The 22,342-nt window shown below is 39.4% G+C and overlaps 1 protein-coding gene across 2 annotated transcripts; it reads left to right on the top strand.

Annotated features, from left to right (window-relative positions):
• The first annotated feature begins 2,373 nt into the window (after positions 1-2,373).
• MYOZ3 (myozenin 3) lies at positions 2,374-21,587 on the top strand. Of its 2 annotated transcripts, none has more exons than XM_026696138.2 (7): positions 2,374-2,559; positions 11,665-11,757; positions 13,163-13,317; positions 13,964-14,032; positions 16,240-16,390; positions 17,737-17,911; positions 20,514-21,587. In XM_026696138.2, the coding sequence occupies exons 2-7, from the start codon at positions 11,673-11,675 to the stop codon at positions 20,683-20,685; spliced, it is 807 nt and encodes a 268-aa protein (XP_026551923.1). In that variant the 5' UTR covers positions 2,374-2,559; positions 11,665-11,672; the 3' UTR covers positions 20,686-21,587. The 2 variants fall into 2 exon arrangements, with proteins under 2 accessions (XP_026551923.1, XP_087780401.1); XM_087924275.1 differs by lacking the exon at positions 2,374-2,559 and adding an exon at positions 4,562-4,697.
• The last annotated feature ends 755 nt before the right edge of the window (positions 21,588-22,342 follow it).

The following is a 22,342-nucleotide window of genomic DNA, read 5'->3' as shown; positions in this document are numbered from 1 at the left end:
TGTTTATCTCTAATCCATATGCAAGCCTGTACTTCACAACAGCTGAAAGTTTTTCTTACCCACATTCATTTTTGGCACAAAATAATAATCAAATGCATTTGCGGCAATCTCGTAGTTATTATCTCCAAAGAGAAGGGTGTAAAAACATATGTTGGCAATCTGCTCCAAAGTAGGGAATAAAAATTGTACACTTTTTTTCAAAGTATGGGTTTTTTTTTCCAGATGGAGAGCTTCCAATTGGATGAATCAAAATTTTTTTTCTTCCAAACAAGCTTTATGTGGTAAAAAGTAAAAATGGAAGAAGCAATGGGAACATATAGAAGGAATAAAAGTGGAAGATCGTCTCACTTTGATCTTCCTTAAGATGTCATGAATGATGGAAGCTAATTGCACACTCATGCACATACACACACACACAGGGGGGGGGAGGGGGGCACAAAGCCTAGTCTGGAAGCATCTTTAATTTAGAAAAGTCTGTATGCAATTAATTATCAGGCATTCATATCCAGAAGGCGGGCGCTGAGGCTTGGAAAGAAGACTATAGGTCAGAGCCATGCTTTCCTGAGCTGTTCCTACTTGCCTGGACTGTGAGAGCAAAATGATAAGAAGAAAATCGAAAAACAGGAATCACACAAAGGCAAAAGAGCCCATCCTTTAAAAACAGGCAGACCAGAGGTGGTATTCAGCAGGTTCTGACCAGTTCTGGAGAATCGGTAGTGGAAATTTTGAGTAGTTTGGAGAACCGGCAAATACTACCTCTGACTGGAGATTTTATAGTATCCTTCCCCTGCCATGCCCACAGAACCAGTAGTAAAAAAATCGAATCCCACCACTGAGGCACACCCACCAAGCATAACCCCTCAGCGTCCAGGAATAAATAGTTGACCTTACTCACCATTAATAGTCACATAGCTCATCTTCCCACTGACCCAAAGGTCTGAGGAAACAGCCAGGTCTTCAATGCCTTGCAAAAAGCTAACAGAGTTGGGGTATCCAAATGTCTATGAGGGAACATGTTGTTCCATAGGCAGGTGATGCTACTGGAAAGGCATGACTTCTATTAAACAAGATCGCCTTGTTTAATAGAAGGAATCCTAAGTGTGTGTCAACCTTCCCAGGGAGACCAGACAAGAAACATGACCTGATGAGCTAATTTTACTTTACTGTAAGGCTGCATTAACAGAATCTTGCAAGTCTGAATATATAAATCTTATGCCATCTGACTGTACCTCAGGCAGTATTTCTTTGCTCCATCTCCCAAGGTTTTTCTCACACACCATTGCTGCAATCCCTCTTTACTAGGTCTGGTGGGCCTATGCAATTCAGGGCTCTGGAGATGGTTATGAGCACCTTGAATTGCCCCTTGGAGCCTTCTGGTAACCAATGCAGCTTGCAGAATATATGTCTTCTGGTAGGAGCATCTCCGAGGGATAATCTGACCTACAAAGGCCGTGAAGCATTTTAAAATACACCAAGTAAACACAACCTCTAAAAAAGATCTGTTTGGAAAGCCAATTGGGAACAGGATCTCATCATTTTTCTAGTTTGCCCCTTCTTGAGTTTGCTTGGCTCATCACATAAATGGATAAGCGCATACACAAATACATATAGAGTTATTGCCAGGATATTTCACATAAGGAGGAATAGATGTCATGAAGCTAATTGAACACACGCACACGTGCACACAGGAAGCACCTTTAATTTAGAAAACTCTCTATGCAGTTAATTCTCAGACCTTCATATCCAGAAGGGAGGACCCAATGCTTGGAAAGAAGAAAACAGGCCAGAATCCATGCTTTCCTGAGCTGTTCCTACTTTCTCATATTTGTTTATAATTCACCTAAACGAAGAAGAATATGTGCTTTATTATCTCTATTTAAAAGAAAATTCAAAAAGAAAAAAGGTAGTTTAAAAAAAATGATCTGTATTTGTTAGGAAAGTGGCAACTCCAATTTTCTCTGCCATTGTCTGCCCAACCACATTTGGTGGCATTTATACATGCACCCTTTTGTATTAAATTGTTTAACTATATTCAATTGATGTAAGCATTTGACGGTAGGAATGAAATCGTGTTTCTTTTGGGCTCATTAGGAAGCCAAGTAGAAAAATCTTGAGAGAAACATGGTAATTTCTTAATACTTTCTGCACCTGCCACTTTACTGTGAAAGGTACAGAACCTGCGGCCAGATGAAACATAGTGGTATTAGTTGTATAAAAGGACAGATGGTTTTCCCTTCCGTGCTTCACTTGGCCTCAGCACTTGCTACTACGGGTATTTAAGTTCCCAAAGGTTCTGCTCTGGCCTGGACACACCCCTTTTCTCAGCCAGAAATAAATGTCTGATGTAACATGGATTAGAAACTTGGCATCTCAGCGGGGCAAGATCAAAAAAGTCACAAGAGCAAGAACTTGGGGACAGCTGGGAAGCACTGACTTGGAGAATCTCTTGGGTGAGAAAAAGTGCTGGGAAAAAATCTCTAATCCTCACCTGGGAAGCCTCCGCTCTGTCAAGACTTCACAACAGAGACTCTGCTGTGGTCTGAGTAAGAGCCTGAGCAGGTAGGGAGAACTTTTGCACCTTGCTTTGCAAGGCATTTGTTTGCGGTGTGGCTGCTATGAGAAAACTGTGGAAGATTATGCCAGTCATTTGGACAACCAGTTTTATTTAGTACACGTATTATTGAGGATTAGACAGCCCAACAGGTGTATCTCTCAGAGGGAACAGAGAAACTCTGGTAGAGTTTAAAAAGTAGATCTTTAACAATTTAAGGAATTTCAACAGCTAGTACTGGGAACAAGACCGGATTTATCACAGTACATGAATGGGAAGACCTATCCAAAGCCTACTGCAGATGTATTACATCTGCTTTTCCATGCCAAAGGGTGACCCTTTGGGTGCAGAATTGTCCGCCGGCAAGACTTTGATCTGGGAATGTCAAGTTGCCCAACTCTAAGAATGTAAGACCCAGCATTAGAAAAGGGCTGCTAGGAGATCATCTGAAACCTAGACGCCAGTAAGGAAGAGAATTTGGGACTGCTGGCTTATCTTGATGAGACCCCATTGATAAACACATATCATGTCCAAAAGAGCAGATGAGTCTATATTAAGATTCCCTACGTTCATCTAAAACTGATGGTTTCTCACTCAAATTACTAAAGAAAGGAAAAACAAAGCTCAGTTCTCCATTATAGCTCAGTTTCGTCTGCAGTCCATTTTTCCAGAAGACTTCCTCCGAGATAGGGGTGTGTGTGTGTGTGTGTGTGTGTATGTATTTGAAGTCTTAGCGTTCTTTTCTGACTCCAGCACTAAATTGCTTCAGTTGCTATTGGAAGAATGTTGCACGCCCCCCACCCCAAGCAGCAGAAGGGGAAGTGTGTGCACTTGAAGCAAGCTGATGGTCATTTGAAACTATGAAGTATGTTCTTCACTTAGCTCAGAAGTGCTTGCTTAGAGTAATAAGTTTTGTAGTTTCTTAGCTCTCCTGCAGGTATACCCATACAGGTTCTTGTGGCAACAAAACACATACAGACTGACCAAAATCTTGCCCAATTATGCATTAATTTATTTCCATTGAAATCTACCAGATACTCTAGCTCTTAATTGAGGGTAAAAACTGGCTTGATTAACCAAAGCAAGAAATGTGTGGCTTGAATCAAAACACACCAGAATGAGACTATACTCTCAAAATTAGAGATCTTGCAAGACAAAAAAAAAAAAATTCCCCAACCAATCAATATATCTATTTTTTTATTTTGTTTAAAACAGGCTTGTGGATTTAGGTAGCTATGAGGCAAATTCAAAGACTTTTGTTTCTTACTTTCTACTGGGAAATGGTTCAAATATTCATATAAGGTAAATATTTATTTATTCATATATAAAATTTAGAAACCATCCATCTGATAATAATATGGGATAAATAAGGAAGAAGAGTGGAACAAGTGGAGAAAAAGAATTAACAGGGATTTCAAAAAGTAATAATTAAAAAAAACAGTTCTGCACAATGAGGAATGTCAATTCTTAGTAAATTTTGACACACAGGTTAAGGAGTATAGGTGGCATAAATTCAGGCTCAACAATCTACACCTAGAAACAAGTGCAAGAGAATTTTGCTAAGCATTCTACAAGACCAAGAATAGACACCCATGAGTGATATTTTAGATTAGGCTGACGGTGTATGCACAAGTAATAGCAGCTGAAGTGGGTAGGTAGATGAAAAGTCCTCTGTTCATTGAAAGATCAACTTTTCTGAAGTTCAGCTAGAGTTTTTGTGATTTTAGGATTAAACCTGCCTGCTTCTTCTAACCCTGTGAGTTCATCCTTTCCGAAAACGTTGCCTGCATCCTTCACAGTCCAAGGTCAGGAGTGCATTTCCAATATTCTCAGGTCACCAGCTAAATATAGTGCTGGCAGGTTTAAGGAAGGCTTTTCTGGGCAGAAAGAAGACATGGAGTCCCATATGAAGCCTTTTGCTGAGAAGTATAGCTGTTCCTGACAGAACTGCCCCATTCAAAAAGCTTAGCCTTCAGCTTATGCTTTGACAATAAATATCTTCATTTACAGCTGAAGGCCATCACCACAAATTCCATTCTTGTCTAAGGAAGAACCTATGGACATAAGCCAGTCATTACTGAATTTTCATTATGGTTCTGGGAGGAAGAGGTTATTTTATAGCAACAATATTGGTCAGTGGATAACTGTAAATCCACTTTAATCTTTTTTCCCTCTGGATAATACTAATAGAATCAGCTAGCTTCAAAGCATTCTATTCTCACAAAAACCAGTTTGGATTTGTCAAATTACAGATCAAATATGCATGATTCAGAACTTTTGTTTTAAATTCAGAAGAAAACATGCTGTTCTGCTCTGACCTCAAAAGAAAATCAGCCTAAATTATTTGGAGAGAATGGAAAAAGAAATAATACATTTGGTTCAGCAATCCTACATATTCTCGTTATACAACCCCTGCTTTTACTAAGTTGTTCTAACTGGCAATTAAGATGTAATTTTACTAAATAACTGAAGAAATGTTAATTAGCATTCTTTGCCTTATGTGATATGTTGGCTGGGGGGCAGGGAGATGTTAGTTAATGAATTATACTCTATATTGAAAATCCAAAGAGGGAAGAAGATTTTTCTGATAACAGATTTAGTCAGTAAATGTAATGAAATATTTTGCATTTTATTTCATCCCAATGCTTCATCTGTAGCTCAGTTAATGTGCCTAGAGCTTTGCAGTTAAGGGATTCTTTCTATATATAAATTGAACTGAAAATTCCCAAAAAGGCTGAACTCTTCTGAAATAAGTCAACTGGATTTATTTTAAAGAAAATATATTTAGAATGGGGAAAACTGATTAAAATACACAATTATTCCTTTTTAATTATCTATTCAATAGATTCTATGGGATTGCAGCCAGTTTGGTGTAGTGGGAAAGGCACCAAACTAGAAGGCTGTAAGTTTGAGTCCCAACTTAGGCATTAAGTGAACTAGATGTTTTGGGGCTAGTTACTCTTTCTTGGACCTAGGAAGAAGGCAAAGGCAAATCACCTCCAAAAGCCTTCCCCAAAAACTACATGGATTTGTGCAGGCAAATGTCAGGAGTCAAGACTGATTCAAGCAAAAGCCCAAGCATATGGGATAAAGCTCTGACCTCAAACTATTCTCCAAAGCACCAGAGGGCAGGACAAGAAGCAATGGATGGAAACTAATCAAGGAGAGAAGCAACTTAGAACTAAGGAGAAATTTCCTGGCAGAACAATTAATCGGTGGAACAACTTGCCTCCAGAAGTTGTGAAAGCTCCAACACTGGAAGTTTTTAAGAAGAGATTGGATAACCATCTGTCTGAAGTGGTGTAGGTTTTCCTGCCTAGGCAGCGGGTTGGACTAGAAGACCACCAAGGTCCTTTCCAACTCTGTTATTCTATTCTATTCTACTGCATAGTGGCCCCTTCAATGGTTGTGGATTAAATGGAGTAAATACATCTACCACTAAGTGGAGCTACTTTTAAAGATCAATTGGAAACTGCAATGGATACAAAGTGAGCAGACTGTGTGGTGGAAGGTGTCAATCACCTAAAGCACATGATCCTTGTGCTTAAAGACCAGCACTGTAATAGGTATCACCTGCAATTTGAATGACCTATAAGCCCCTTTATAACTTGGCACCAAAGTACCTTGACACTGTATTCTCCAATTATAATTGACCAGTCCAATTGTCAGGATTCCAGCAGTTACTCCAATTAAATCATGAGCCTTGAGCCACACTCCCAAAACTAAAAAAGATTTATTTGAAGTTAACATTCTACATCCAGCATTTACCTGGGCGTAGCCAACTCTGAGATATGTAATTCATTGTCACCCTTGATCCTGTTTTCCCCACACCCCACCCCTCTGGGTGTATCATCCAATGAAAAACATCCATAGCCAAGAGTCATCAATCATGCTCTCCAATTAGATTTTTGCGTGACAGAAGCTTCAGTCATCTAATTAGTCTTTGAAGAAAATATGAATGGAATGTACTTTCAATTCCACACTGCTGCCTGCTTTTTGAACCCCCCCCCCACTTCTTTCTGTTGTCAACTATAAAACATGTATACAAAATGTTTTATGAGTTGACACCAATATTATAGAACAGCCTCCCTTTCTATTTCAGATTTGCTTCAAAACAAGTATTAAAAACTGTATCGCTCCAGAAGACCTTGGATGGTTTAATGTTGTCTTCCTTGGCTCATTCTTAATTGTGTGGTTTTTCTTTTATGTTATATGTGTGATAAATTTACTGAAGAGGATTGTAATTGTTTTAATCTATTGTGAGATTAGAGTTTTTAAAATTCATACCCTGGATAATTTAAGTTTGTAATGCTAAAGTTATTTTAGACTTACTCTGGATGTTTGTTTTAGTGTTGCTATGTTTGTCATACCATGAATTTTTTAATTGTGCTATAAGCCATCATGGCAGAGTTGGTGGCGTATCAGCTTAAAATCCATTAGTCAACAATCAATCAACTCAGGCTTGCTGCAGGCCTCAAGTAATCTCTCCCACACAATTGAACCCTTACATGAGGCTACTGAGAAAGTCATTCATCAGTTTGCAGTTGACATTTGCCTAGCAACCATATGGTGGTTCTATGGCTACTCTGCTATTTTTGGTGTGCTCTGTAACAGCAGGTCTTCAATTTGTAAGTCCTCTTGGATTTGCAGTTCCACTTACATCAGAAGGTGGAAACTCTAGCCAAAAGGTCTTTGCTCAGTTTTTTTTATCAAGAACAAGTTTTATTGATTTTTGAAGACAAACAAAACATAACACATAAAAGTATAAAACCTCCTTTCTAAGAATTACTTATAAATTTTAACAAGGCAAATAAAGCATTATTTTTTAAAACAGTTCCACATTATCACATTTCCATTTACACAGATATATCTTTTCCAAATTTCTCATTATTTCTCCCTTCACTTTTGTTCAATTATATTTCTTTCTATCAAAGTTTTAGTAATTCTCAATCAGTCATAAGCACATAAAATACATAACCTAAAGCAAAACATTTTTTAAAAAAACCTCCTTAGTTGTCATTTATACATGTCTTTTCCCAATTTCTCTCCCTTTGGTTTCATTCCTCCAAGGTTTTATTAGTTTACAATCAAACATAACTAATCAACACACAAAACATAAAACGTAGAACTTCTTTTGAAAAGTGGCTTAGCCCCGGGTTACATCTTTTTTGACAGACCTAAATCAAATTCATGCTCACCTTATATACCCTTCATATCTTATTAACCATTTTATATTTTCTATATAATTCTCCCATCTTTTCACTCTCTTAATTATGTTTTATTTATTTCATCTTATTTCAAAATCATTATGCTTATATCTTTTGTCCGTTCGTTACCAATCATCTATTTATCTCTTCTCTTTAACAAAAAATTTCCCCTGTAATCATTTTTAAAGTATGACACCTTCCCCTAAAGTAAAACTTAAAATAATACATAATTTCCATCCTGGTTCTGCTTAGTACATTCTACATATTAAATCTTAAAATAAAAGAATAGTAAACTTATAGTATAGTTAAATGTATAATTTCCATTCTAATTCTAATTCTGATAAGTACGTTGTTTTAGAATAAGAAGATAAAATACTAAGGTTATAATAACATTAAGACAATAACAAATTAAAATATAACTAAGCATTAATCATTTTACACATTCTCCTTAATATTTTCTTAAATATTAACATCTATCATTATTAAACATTAATATTTTATTAAATATTCCAATAAACTATTTCAAACGCAAATACTACAATACTATCTTATGCACTCTTGCATAAGAGTGCATAATTATGCACTCTTTAATTATGCACTATCCATTATCCTTTATCTCTGAAAAAAAATTTCTTTTTGAAATCTTGTTCTAGCCCGTGGCTTTTTTTTTTTCTTTTTCCCTCCCTTTCTTCTCCAATCTGGTCTTTTTGCCCCCCCCTCCTAGCCTCCCCTTTTAACTTCCCCTCTCTGTTGTAATTCTCTTTTCAATTGCTTTCTAACATTGTACCTTCTTTTCACCCTATTTTTCTTTTTCTTGGTTGTTTCATTAAATCTTAAATTCTCATTTTTCCTTCCTCTCTTCCCATTTTCTTTCTTAATCGAACTTTTTAGTCCATTAAACATGGCTTCTTCCTTTTCTTCTTCTTCTTCTCCTTCTCCTTCCTCAAGTATTTTCTGGTACATAGAAACTGCCATTTCTAAAAAATGGAAGGCAGCTCCCAAGGAATCCTTGCCATTTTGCTGTCTTTCTTTTAATTTTTCATATTCCATTTTTAGTTCATCAACAGATGGTGCCATTATAGGTTTTTAAAAACAACCCAGATGCTTTCAATCTTAAAGTAATTTCCAAATGTCAGAGTTATCAAACAATCCAAACAAACAAAAATTATTTCCTCTTCTTCTCTTTACAGTTTTTCCTCCAGGGGCAAAATCCCAAATGTATTTTAAAAGCCGTATTACAATTAATTGATGGTCTTGTAATCTTCAAGGCGTCTCCTCCAACAAAGTTTTTTAAAAAAAAAATTTTAGTCCTCTCCTTCCCACTTGTAACAAAGAGCTTATTTTTACCTTTATAAAGCAGGTTTTTCTGTGCTCCTTTGCTTTCTCCATAAGGAAGGGGAGTGAACTTTCCTTCAGCACTTTCGCCGATGTAACAAATTCTTTTGGAAACAAATGTATCAATCCAAAGTCAGGTTTCCAGGGTGTTTTAAAAGTAACTTAATGTCCCAGTTCAGCCAAGAAAACTTCTCCTTCTGGCTCTTCCTCCTGCGCAATCTTATCCGGTTGAAGATTTCTTTGTGGCTGCCATTACTGACAGCCGCTCCACCACCTCAGGAAAAAGGAGTCTAGACGGCTGGGGAAAGGGGGTGCGATATCCCCAGACCCCTGCCCGGATCTCCTCTGTCTTCCGCTGCCCCTTCAGGGCAGCGACAACCCCCAAATCCAGTTGGATCGGGGGTATCTCGGCGGCGAGCGCAGCAGGGACCCGCAGAGAAGCGGATTCCTGCCGCCGCCGAAGCCTTGCAACCGGAAGTTGGTCTTTGCTCAGCCTTGTTGGTGCACAGAAACAGCCCTTTTGGGAGTGGGAGTTACTCCATAGCAGTTCTCATCACTTATATCTAGGCCTACCCTTTGAAGATCACCTAGAAATTGAAATTGATGCAAAATGCAGGCTCTCAGTAAAGATGCTGAGCTTGTCATTTGGACAGCTGACAGCCTGGATATGAAATCCAAGTGCTGCACAACAGGGTGACCTCTTGTTACTTGCCCCAGCTCCTACCCACCTAGCAATTCTAAAACATGCAAACGTGAGTAGATTAATAGGTACCACGTCGTTGGGAAGGTAACAGGATTCCATGCGTCCTTGGTGTATAGCCATGCTGGCCACATGACTGCAGAAAATGTCTTGGCTGGCTCCCTTGGCCAAGAAACAGAGATGAGCATCGTGCCCTAGAATCAGTCATGAGTGCACAGAGAAACCTTCATCTTTACCTGCAGCACTCTACATGCCAATGGGTACATACAAGTTTAGCAATATCACATCTATTTTACTAATTCTGCAGAGGCTTTGAGTAGTATCCAAGTATAACTCAGTGTGAAACTATAAAGATCATCTCTTCCAATTTGACTCTGACTGATCTGGCTGTTCTCTTCAAGAAGCTGCTACTCTCATTTGGGAGGGGGAGGTAAAGACTAAAAACAATGTTGTTCTTTAGCTTATGATTGTAAGCCACCTAGATTCATTCTGCGATAAGATAGCCAGCCAATAAAGTTAATTAATTAATTAATAAGCAAGCAAGCTGTACTGAATCTGTGAAATAAGCTTCCCTAAGATCTGACTGTCTCCCAAAATCATTTTTTTCTGACAAGCTATTTGACATTAACATCTATGGTATTATTTTCTGATCAGCAGTGAGCTATGATAATTTTGCTTCTTCTTAGAATTGTGATGTTATTGATGCTTATTGATCTTATTACTTGATTTGTGAACTGCCTTAGAGATTGGCTCTTATGGTAATATTGAAATTGTGGGGGGAATTAAAAATGAATCCCTCTATTGTCTTCCAAGCTCCTGTTGGCATAACAGCTATTTTCATAGCCCTGGCAACAGACTGCTGCCATAGGAGGATCCCAGAAGCTGGAAGCCAAAGAGAGCCAATCACCTACTTCAATAAGACCCTTCTTGGAATGCAAGGCAGTATTATGCTGCTACTTCTCTCTTAATAGTCTCAGCTTGAAATAGAGTGTCTTTGTTGGTGACTATGATGCTATTGACCCAAGAACAATCCAGGAACTATGGCAATTGTAACAATCCAGTTGTGGTATTATATCATTAATAGTGGGCTCATTTTGGTCCCTTGTCTCTCCATTTGAAATTTGAAAAGGGCCAATTGCTAAATGCATCACTTTGTATTATTATTTAGCTTTCCACTGGGATTTAAACTCTCTTTTTCATCTGACATTGATACTCTCATTTATAAGTTTTAAAAATGTGGTTTGCGTGGCATTATAGTAAAATGTATCTATGACTGGCTGTCTGATTGCAGTAAAAGAATCTGCACTAATGGTTCTATGTCAGGTTGGGTAGTGGTGAACAGTTGGTCCTGCAGAGATTTGACTTTTGCCCATATATCATTCAACATTTGGATTTATTAGCTGGATAATGGAATTGATGGGCTACTTATCAAATGTGCAGATCACAAAGTTGAGAGGTCTGGCCATTAGCTATCTATGTGGGGCAGGTTGAAGAGCTGGTTGAGAAGTAGATGTCTTTCAATAAGTTAAAATGTAAAATATTATCTTTAAAGAGAAAAAATGTAGCTCATTTTCCAGGATAGATTAGAAACATGTCATTGACAATGATAGCTGATAACAGCTAGCAGGACTATTCTGAGCTGCATTAGATCAAATAGCGTACCAAAGATATGCAAAGCCCTTATTTCCACCTAGAAACTGTTGTCTCTTTTCCCAGTAGAATTAGTTTGCTGGCAAGCTTTATTTATGTATTTATCAAATTTCTACACCTATTTAAATTTTTGCTGGTAAGTTTTAGCACTGGAAACAAATGGAGGCAATGGAAAAGTAAGTGGGTGTGTGAAGACTGATCAAATCTTGTTTTCCTTGCAGCTGGAAATATGTTTCCCCTTCCGCGTTTGTACCTCAAAAGCGAGCAGTATGAACCAATTCAAGCCATTGTGAAAGAGATTCATGGAGAAGAGGGTAAATCAGCTTTGACTGCCATAATTTTCTAGATTATTCCTACATAACAGGCTTCCCTAGCATTTTAGATCACTGCAGGCCCTTACAAAGCTGAAGATGTGAATATTACAGATGAAACTGTGAAGGTTTCCTAACATCACATGCCTGTTTATGAGTATATTCTACTGAGTAGAATGTGCTGTGAAATTCAGGCAATTGTGAATTAATGCTCATCTTCAATAGACCTGAGGATGGCCTAATTGCAGATATTCAGAGAGGCCCTTGTAAAAGGCAGTTGATAAGAGAGATTTGTACTTACCAGCAACAAACAGGATGATTCTTCCCTTGTTGGTTATGGTTCTGCCTTAGCCAATATACATTGGGTGGAGATAGATGTGTTCACATTAGAGTGTGCCTTCAAAGCTATTTCTGCCAATAAAAAGTCCTTTCTCTGTGAACAAGTGGAGTTGTTATTGTTGTTGATGTTAGTTGCGAAGTCATGCCTGACTCATCACGACCCCATGGACAATATTCGTCCAGGCCTTTCTGTCTTCTACCATCTTCTGGAGTCCATTTAAGTTCACACCATCTGCTTCAGTGACTCCATCCAGCCATCTCATTCTCTGTTGTCTCATTCTTCTATTGCCCTCAGTACAAATGGAGTATCAGCCAGATATACAGGGAAATGTATATTTGATTTCAATCATCCCTTTACAGGTAATCCTTGACTTATCACCACAACTGAGCCCAGAATTTCTATTGCTGAATGAGACATTTGTTAAATGAGCTTTGGCCCATTTTACGACCTTTCTTGCTACAACTGTTAAGTGACTCAGTGCACTGGTTAAGTAACTAACACAGCTGTTAGATGAATCTGGCTTCCCCATTGTCTTTGCTTATCAGAAGGTCACAAGAGGTGATCGCATGACCCCAGGACACTCCAACCATCATAAATATGAATCAGTTGCCAAGCATTTTGATCACATGACCTGCCACAGGTCATCGGTCACTTTTTTTCAGTGCCGTTGTAACTTCGAACAGTCACTAAATGAACTGTTGTAAGTCGAGGACTACCTGGATTTTACAAAGCCTAGCGCTAGGAGAGCCTTGAGGAATATTTGTTCCTGTTCATCTGGAAAGAGGTGTGCCCATGTGTTTGTTTTTAGTAGGCCACATCCTCAGCTATAAAAACCAAGGATCCTTCTAGAGAACAAACATCCAGTAAACACCAAGGAAAACAAGCAGAGAATTATGTTGAAAGTCTCTTGTTGCAACAACTCCCCTCTCTAGTTACGATAGGTCTAATTCCTATACACACTCTGACTACAGGATTTTTTTTTTGTTAAATGTGCAAAGAATGGCAACAGGTGAAACAAATGCACCCATATTTCTTAATCTGAATATATATTATTTCTTTTGTCTTCAGCTCCAGAGTTAGACTTGGGAAAGAAGGTTAGCACTCCTCAAGACTTAATGATGGAGGAGTTGTCCCTGTCCATAAACAGGGGATCGAGGCTGTATCAACAAAGACAGAAGAGAGTGCAGCGTTTTGTGCTGGAGAATCCTACAGGCTACAGAGCTGTAAGTCATATTAGCGTGCTAGGAAAAAATTCTTATCAGGATGTCAGTCGGGAACAAAAACAGGAAGTGGCAATGCAGGTGCCCCACTTAAAGCAGAACAAATCAACATTTATTTTCACTTCAGACAGTGTAATTTAATCATAACTATGAAGTTTCTAAGCACAACTGCTTGGACCTTTCCCATCTTGAAGCAGCCGGAGTAGATTTGTAGGAGGCAGACCAATGCAAACCATAATCGTTGCTTGGCTTGAAGAATAAATTACTTGATAGATTATTAAGATAGAGCAAATCCAATTAGATTAGAGTAGAAATTCCTTGAGAAATTCTTCTGGCATAAAGAATTATAATTAAGCTTAAATTACTAGCTACTGATTAATTCTCCATCCATCTATCCATCTGCACACAAATATTATGCTTGGAAGAAATTATTCCATCTCCCATATGGATTCTAAATTAATATTAGCTTAATGTTATGGGAATGCCCATAGACCACTTAGATATCTGCATTATACATTCTACTAGTTTGCAAGTTTAATTGACAAGCTTTTATTCAGATTATTAGCAAACTGACATATGCTTTCTGCATTCAGGTCTTCAGTCTGGTTCTTCCTGTCCAAATATGATATTCTTTGCTTTCTCTTTCTAGGCCTCCTGCATGGCAAGTGGAGGCTCACACCCAGAATACAATGGAGTGGAAACAACCAAAGGATGGAGGGTAGGTTTAGTTATTTGATCTGTACCTGGGATAGTATCATATAGTTCAGGGGTCCCCAACCACCGGGCCCTGGACCGGTACCGGTCCGTGGATCATTTTGTACCGGGCCACAAAGAATGAAAGTAGGCCTACTTTGCTTGGGCGCCTCCATCTTGTTTCAATGGTGCTTGAGAAAGTGCTTCTGGGTGAGCTTGTCGGTCGTCAGTTGGAAAGCGGCGTTTGGGTGCTGAAGGAATCCTCGTGCCTTAGTTTTGTCGAAGAGGCGGGGGCGGCTTCGAACGAAGAGCCGTCCCGATGGTGGTGGAGTTTCGCGTTACTCAGGAGGAGATTAAGAAAGAGCCCAAAAAGCCCATCGACCACGAGAAGGTACAAAGGAGGAGTTGAAGGTGGTGGGGAGAAGCGAGGGACGGCTGGCTGGCCGGTCGCTCGGCTTGCCTTGCCTTGGTCGTGCGTGCTGATGCCAGTACCGGTCTGTGGATCATAATCGTGAAACTGGTCCCTGGTACAAAAAACGTTGGGGACCACTGATATAGTTGGCCTGGAATTTAGTGGCTTAGAAGCCTTAGAGTTTCCCTCTGTGGCAGTTCTCTGTTTGCACAGGTGCCATTTTTGGTTAAAGCTAATGAGTTTGAATGAACTTTCCAAGGTAGTATTTCAGTATTAATGGAAATAAAGTAATCATGTGTAAACTTATCCATTAGAACATAACTGAAGCAAAATCCAATTTCACACCAGAGTATATTTGCATATGTAGCAAATTCCAGGCCTTGCTCCAGATTTGTTCCGAAGCATCTTTCTGAAGAAAATTTCATTAGCATAAGTAACTAATTGACTCTAACCCATCATCCCTTTTCTTAATGTCCTGTCTTTTAGTTGCCTCTATAAAAATAAATATAAAATGCTGAATGTAGTATGCCCCGGGTGAAAATTTTGTTAAACCAAACAACTGTCTGAAATTAGTTTGTAGCTTTCTTCTAACAGTGTCAGACTTCATAGGCTATACACTCCTATATTTCCTGAATTTCTTTTTTCCTATGGAATCCTGGCAATGGTTGTAGCAGAACTTTCTAAGACTACACTTATCACTGGGCGTGGGGATGGTGGCTTCATGAAACATGGTGTCACATGAACCCTCTGGCTACCGATAGGTTTAATAAGGAGTTTTGGTAATTTCCCCTTTTTGAAAAATTGATAAATTTTAGTGCTTTTGTGACAGTTGTCACAGAACAGCAAGACCTTTTTATTTCACCAACTGTAGTCACAAGGGGCTTGAAGAAATACCAAAAAAGGGTGCTTCAGAGTGCCCACTCTTGTAAGGCTGATCAATTACCAGGCTATAATGCACTGGAAGACTCTTTGAAGGAAGCTATTATGGTGTTACCTGACCTACTTCATAGATGAATCTCCTTTATTGCAAATGCTATCAATAGACAGTCCTCTGTTTTTAGGCATCCTCCCCATTCTTAATACTCTATGTTAGTTCGAAAATTTGTAAGCACACAGATAGCATTCTCACAAGGCATGCAAGTCATATGTTCCTGTAGGGTGAGATATACAAAATATTTAAATTACAGTAATTATGTCTGTATTTGCATCTGTCTATACAGTTAAACATATGCACATTTTATGCAAATCGGTGTCTTTTTGATCATACTTTTTTGTTTGGGTAATGTGTAATCACTCTAGAAACCATGATAGCATGAGGTTGCAATATATAAATATATTTTCAGCCTTTAGCAATATTGTTTCAGTAGCAGGAAGTATGTGGAGTTAGTCTTGTGGGATTTTTCATTTCATTTTTATTTTTTGCAATTCAAGGTAAATCTGGGACAGTGGGAAGAGAATAATAAATGGAAGATTAACAGCAGATTTGGGGAGGGGAAATGTTTGTGTATAATGGCAATGGATGAAATTATCTTTCCACATGGGGGAGAATGGTTTAAAAGCAGTTTACTCATCACATTGCCTGAAAAATTATTTTGTCTTGGCCTACATTTTTCCATTGCTTCTAGACCAGGGGTCTCCAACCTTGGCAACTTTAAGACTTGTGGACTTTAAGGCATTCTGGGGAATTCTGTGAGTTGAATTCCACAAGTCTTAAAGTTGCCAAGGTTGGAGACCCCTGGTCTAGACAATCTGGTCCTAATTGGGTACTCTGTCTAATAGAAAATATTTACCTCTTATGCATGTTCTCCTTTGTTTGCTAGCTTGCTCACTCCACAGAGGGCAAAGAGAACTATCAGAATGACATAAATCACATGGAGGCTTCTGGAAAGAGAGCACCTCCCCAAGTACCACAAAAAACAGACAAAGTCTTGAGGATGAGCAAAGCCCTGAACCCCAGTGCAATTGCTCCAGGTAAGAAGCTCTTCACCACTCAAAGCTGTCCTTAGCCTCAAGGAAGAAAGGCTTGCTGGACTTGGTTCATAGGCTTTCATAGGAATTCCCACATATCACATTGGCTGATTTAGAATACTTAGAACTTGATAATATCTGCATGTTAGAAAATGCTACATTGATTAGTCCACCATAAACTCAAAAATAAAAGGTGAGTAGCTGTGGTGGAGGAGGGAGCATAAATGTCCACACACTCATGACAGGGCTCACTCGAAGTATATAATCTTTACCTTATTGTTCACATTGTTCATAGTACCACCATGGGGAGGTCAGTGTTATTTACATTATGAGCTACTGTTTATTAGCAGCAAAAGGGACTTACTTAAATGTGATCAGCCTGGAAAGACAACTGATGGAACACCATCCTTCTCTTGATAGTAGATGATAAGGAATATAGACAGTCACCTGTGCTCAAAAACATCCAGTCAGATCGGATAGTTGTCCATTTCCTTGACACTTTCATCCGATACAGTTCTTGTTGTTGCTGAATAAGTAGGAAGGCAGGTTGATTTTGATGGAGAAAGATCCAATAATGTCATTTTATACACACACACACACACACACACACACACACACATACCTTCTCCCAATAAGGGCTACTGTAAACACTCGTAATTGTCCCCGGTTTTTGCTTATCATCTGTTCTCAAACAACTCCTTGCTTATTGTCCCAACATAGAATTTCTTTGATTGAAAAAGTGATACTACATTTCCAACATTTTATCTCAACAATTTTGAAGGATAGCCCTCATCATCCTCATAGTCCTGTTCTGATTCATCTCCAGTATAAGCTGGGAGCATTTTTAAACCAAAATGGAGCAGAGGATTGTCCACCCATGGTTGGCAAATCGTGATTGATTAGGAAATTGATGAGTAACTTTTAAAAAAATGAAGCCTTAGTTTTAATTATAAAGGAGCCAAGGCTGATTGTCCTTCTGATACACTCACCCACTTGAGACAACGAATGAAGGGCAGAAGTGCAACAGGAATGACAGCCATTAACTACTTTTTGGTAGCAGTTGAAGTTGAATTCATAAATACATACTGTAGTGCCAAAGTCCCCAAGAAACTGCAAATTGCAACAACTGTCACTGATAACAAGGTTAAAGGAGAGTGAAACCGAAGAAGCACTCTAGAAGCAGAACATGTTGCTGATGAAGATTTCCCACAACTTGGAACCAATGAAACCTATTTTTCTCGATCACATGTGCTAGCGTTTTCCAGAAATAAGCAATTTGAAACCCTTCATTGAAGTTTTGGCATCACATTACTTAAAACAGTTGTTTTATTGGACAATCCATATTGCAGGCTATTCTGGACCACTAAAAGAAGTTCCACCAGAGAAATTTAACCGAACTGCAATCCCCAAAGGTTATCAGTCTCCCTGGGGCAGATTCTTCTGCAATGCTGATCAAGTAGATGTGGAAAACCATTTGCCTGAACCCACAAAAGTGAATAATTTGGACCTTAGGAATTTCAACAGGTAAAAAGGCTTGCTCTGTTTCTTTTGTTTTTTGCATAAACTCCATAGATGGTAATCAGGTTGTTCACCCCTTTCCTATAAGACTTGATATGCATATTTTCAAATATTAGCACTTTAAAGCATGCTAGAAAAAAGATATCCTTCCTGAAGCTACTCACTGGTACCCTTTACTATGGACCACACTGGTTAAGGCTGCTATGGGTATAGCTCATCAACATGTTAATTTTTTGTGATTGCTGGATTTTACAAGAGCAGATTCCTTGTTTTTCTGAGAGTCTGCTGAGCACAGAAGCCAGAGCAATTAACAGTCTGAATCAGGGATGGGATTCTACCGGTTCGGACCGGTTCATGCGAACCGGACTTTAAAGTTACAGCTGGTTTGCGGAACCGGTATTTCAACTGACCGGCTGGCCCTGCCCCTCCCTTCCCAGGAGTCTCCATGTGGCCCATTTTCAGTGGAGGTAAGTGCAGGGTCTGTGCGGAGGCTCTGAGGGGGAAAAATAGGCCTTTTGGAAGTCTGGAAACGGGCCTGTTTCTGGCTTCTGGAGGGCCTCCAGAGTATGGGGAGGCCATTTTTGCCCTCCCAGAAGGCTCGGGGAGGCCTCTGGACCCTTGGGAGGGTGAAGCTGGAAGTTGCAAAACAGGCCTGTTTCTGACTTCCAGTGGGCCTCCAGAGGCTGGGACATGCTGTTTTTGCCCTCCCGGAGGCCCAGGGGAGGCCTCTGGACCTTTGGGAGGGCGAAAATGGCCTCCCCCAGGCTCTGGAGGCCCACCAGAAGGCGGAAATAGAAAGTTCTAGTAGGCCACACCTACCGTGGCCACAGCCACCCATCAATCGGGCAGTGAACCGGTTGCTGGGATTTTTGAATCCTTCCCCTGCTCTGAATCATTGAGAGGACTTTATGGCCAGTGAGCCTTGCAGGAAGAGGAGCTTTCAGGAACATTCATGACCTGGACTGATAGGAAGTATTCTAGAATAGGGGTCTCCAACCTTGGCCACTTTAAGCCTGGAGGACTTCAACTCCCAGAATTCCCCAGCCAGCTTTGCTCTAGAAGACCACACTCTAGAAGACCACACTGAACACCAAGGTGAAATTTTGAAATGCTTACCCTGGGATATGCACATGGAATATTGCTCTGTCCTAATTAGTCCTTTCTGATGTTAACGCAAAATTACCCAGATATATTGTAAATAACAAATATTTTGGAAACTCCATCTGGGCTATTATGCTATGATTTCTAAGAAGGCATCATCCTGGCTTCCTGACACATTCTAAACCTGAATCAGAGCAGACCACTCTAAAATGCATGGAACCATAATTTAAAAACAATGGAGATTATTTGATGGCCATAGTCTTCTTTTTCTATACCATAGAATGGGCAATTAATTTTCTCAAGGAACCACATAAGAAATGAGATTGTTGTGAAGGGCTGCTGCCACTGTTGCCCCATCTGCCCTGAGGATATCCTGCTCTTTCCCAATAAGGCTGCCTCCTCCAATACCGCAGGCCGGATAGGGACAGCTGAAGGACCGGATATGATGCAAGGGCCATAAAATGCCCAGGTCTGCTCTATTATGTCCTTTCTTTGCACTCAGATGCATCCACCTACCTATACAAAATGTAAAAACAAAAATAATCCACAGATTTCACAGAAAGGAAAAATAAGCTCAGAGTCTCCAGAAAGTGAGAAGATGCCAAAAGTTGCAAGCTTCCATTTGCAGGCATTTGGTAATATAAAACAGAAATGGCTTAAAATCACTTCAGCCTTTATATTTCTTAGAAAATTTACAGCAACTGTTTCATTGGCTGGAGCTTGCTTGGAAACAAATCTTCTGCCCAATGTCACCAACTTAAGAAGTTGGCAACCTGCATAAACCATGATTTACTGCAGTTTAGGATAATGCATCTTGTGAGCTGTCAGATCCCTCGAGTAGCAAAAATGACATCAGGAAGCAAAAGATGCCTGAAATGGTATTTACTCAACCCAGAATTGAAAATACTCCATTGTTCATCCTGTGTTATTTCACTACAGAATTAAATAACTGTTTCGCTGGATGAGGTCAAAATAAGGTTTTGACAATAGACTCACTATTCTGGGTTGACTATTGGTCGAGAACAACGCCTTATTTGTTTTGTGAACATATACAAGCATACGTACATAAACCCACATCTTCACACCAGTGTACGTTGCAGAAAACACAATGGCTGTAATACAGTATACACAAACAATTCGAAAGAAATGTGTTTGCATTTCACACCAAGAAGTTCACTGTCTTATCTGCAAAGCTGATAAGAAGCTCACAGAACAAATCTGGCATTAAAAATTACTGAAGAAAAGAAACTCAAATGGAACATGCCCGTGATCACTTTTGCAGCCGTAATGCAAAAACAGTGCAATGAAACTTGCTCAGCCAGAACATTTTAAATATTGACTAGCAAATCATGAGGAACTTCTAAATTGTGGCTTAATTTGCTACTGGTTAGCTGCATTCGACACTTGCAGATTGTGTCATATCAGCAGCAAATATTCCCCCCCCCCAAATTATGTTTTCCTAATGCTTTGTTTCCCAACGGTCTTGAACTTCTCATCCTCCTTATAGGACTCCTACACCATTTGGTGGGCCATTACTGATTGACGCGTTCCCTGGGTTTGATGTAGTTGTGCCTCTGACAGATGCCATGAATGATGCGATGCTACTTTCCGAGAGACCCAGCTTCAACAGAGCACCTCAAGGATGGATACAGGTTATGCCGGAATCAGAGGATCTGTAGAGACTGCCTCATAGTTGTATCTCTTATCCCAAGATCAATGCCTGCTTGACGCCCAGTCATTAACAAATAATTACCAGAAGAGAAAATTTTAAGCACAAAATAAAACAAATCTTCTCACATCATGAAAGTAAAAAATAGCAGCTTTGGCTTATTGCTTATTGTTCAATGCTCCCGCCTGGTGCCATTTTGACTACAAACTGTAATAAACCATATAGTTCATAGTAGGATGATTGCTTAAAACAAGAAAGTAAAATCATTAAATCCAAAGAACAAAAAACCCAAAACTTTTTAAAACGAACATATATCTAGGGATATATGAGAAAATATAGTATCATAGTATAAAAGTATGCAGGGCATATAAAGCCTCTCTGATTGTGTTTACCTGTCCTATCAGATCCAGCAGAAGAGGCAAAGCTACAGGCCCCCATTTAGAATGCCATCTGGCAAAATCCGACAAGAGGTTTTCTCTCATGCTGGCTTGAAATTAGATTTGCCCTCAATACTGGTAGCCTTTCATACAGCTTTCATGTCTTGGCTATTCCATCAGGAATGAGGGTTGCAATATGTGACAGAGCCTGTAGAATGATTCTAATGATAGCAAAATGGTTTTTTTTTTTTTAACCTTGCTACTGTTTACAGATTTATTGAGGTGTTATTTTTCTTTTGTGATCTGCTGATTGCCACTCAGATCCGTTTCATTAGATGGGTAGCTATCGAAATTGAAATTAAATAAAGCAGGTTGAAATGAAATGAATTTCATGTTGTTGTTTTGAAAAAATGATAGGTCAAATGTGAATTTATGTTTACATCTAGTTTATGTCTAATGAAATATCCAGATTTTTTTTTAGATCAAAGCCAAATGTTGTAAGAGTTGCTAGAAAATAAAAAAAATATCACACCTATCACAACTGTTTTTCTTGTCTTGAGACTCATTTCTTTGAATTGTCGATGTTCACCTCCTTTATAAAACCTGGAAACTGAAATTGCCAAAGAGCATGAATATTACAACCCTACAATTTGACTTTCAGCTATGTCAACAGGCTTGAAAGTCAAAATGCATGGTGGGATAGGTTTACTATCTTTCCACCAGTCGGGATTTTGAAGCAAACACTGAAGAATATATATTCATTTTGGACAGCTGCAATTATGTAACTGCGGTCATTTCTCACCTGGACTATTACAACGCACTCTGTAAGAGGCATTGAAGTCCATTCGGAAGCTCCAGTTGATGCAAAGCGCAGCAGTGGAAGCAGTCTTTGAGGCTCCTAAGGATGGCCCATATTACACCTCAGCTCTGCAAATTTCACTGGCTATCAAACTGTTTCTGAGTACAGTTCAAGGTGTTATGCCTTTAAAGCCTTAATGGCATAGGTCCAGGCTGCCTGAACTGCATTGTCCCACTAGGAAAGCCTATCCTACTCATGCTGGCAGAGAGGTATTATTCAGATCCTGTTGGCCAAGGAACTCTCTCGAGATCCAGAACAGCCTTCTCTGCTACAGCACCTGTCTTTGGGACATCTTACTTTTAAAAAGTAACATTTGCACACACACCCCTTCCCTTTAGCCTTCCGCAAGAGCCTGAAGGCCGGGCTCTGCCGGCTGGTCTAGGAACCCAATGGGGACTTCCACAGTGGAGGTGGAGCTGGATTGATGGCAG

This window comes from Pseudonaja textilis, chromosome 2 (assembly GCF_049901715.1).
Source record: "Pseudonaja textilis isolate UNSWEBS1 chromosome 2, rPseTex1.2, whole genome shotgun sequence".
Classification (NCBI taxonomy): Eukaryota; Metazoa; Chordata; class Lepidosauria; order Squamata; family Elapidae; genus Pseudonaja; species Pseudonaja textilis.
The sequence above is the reverse complement of the archived record's forward strand: the minus strand, read 5'-3'. Positions and strand labels throughout refer to the sequence as shown.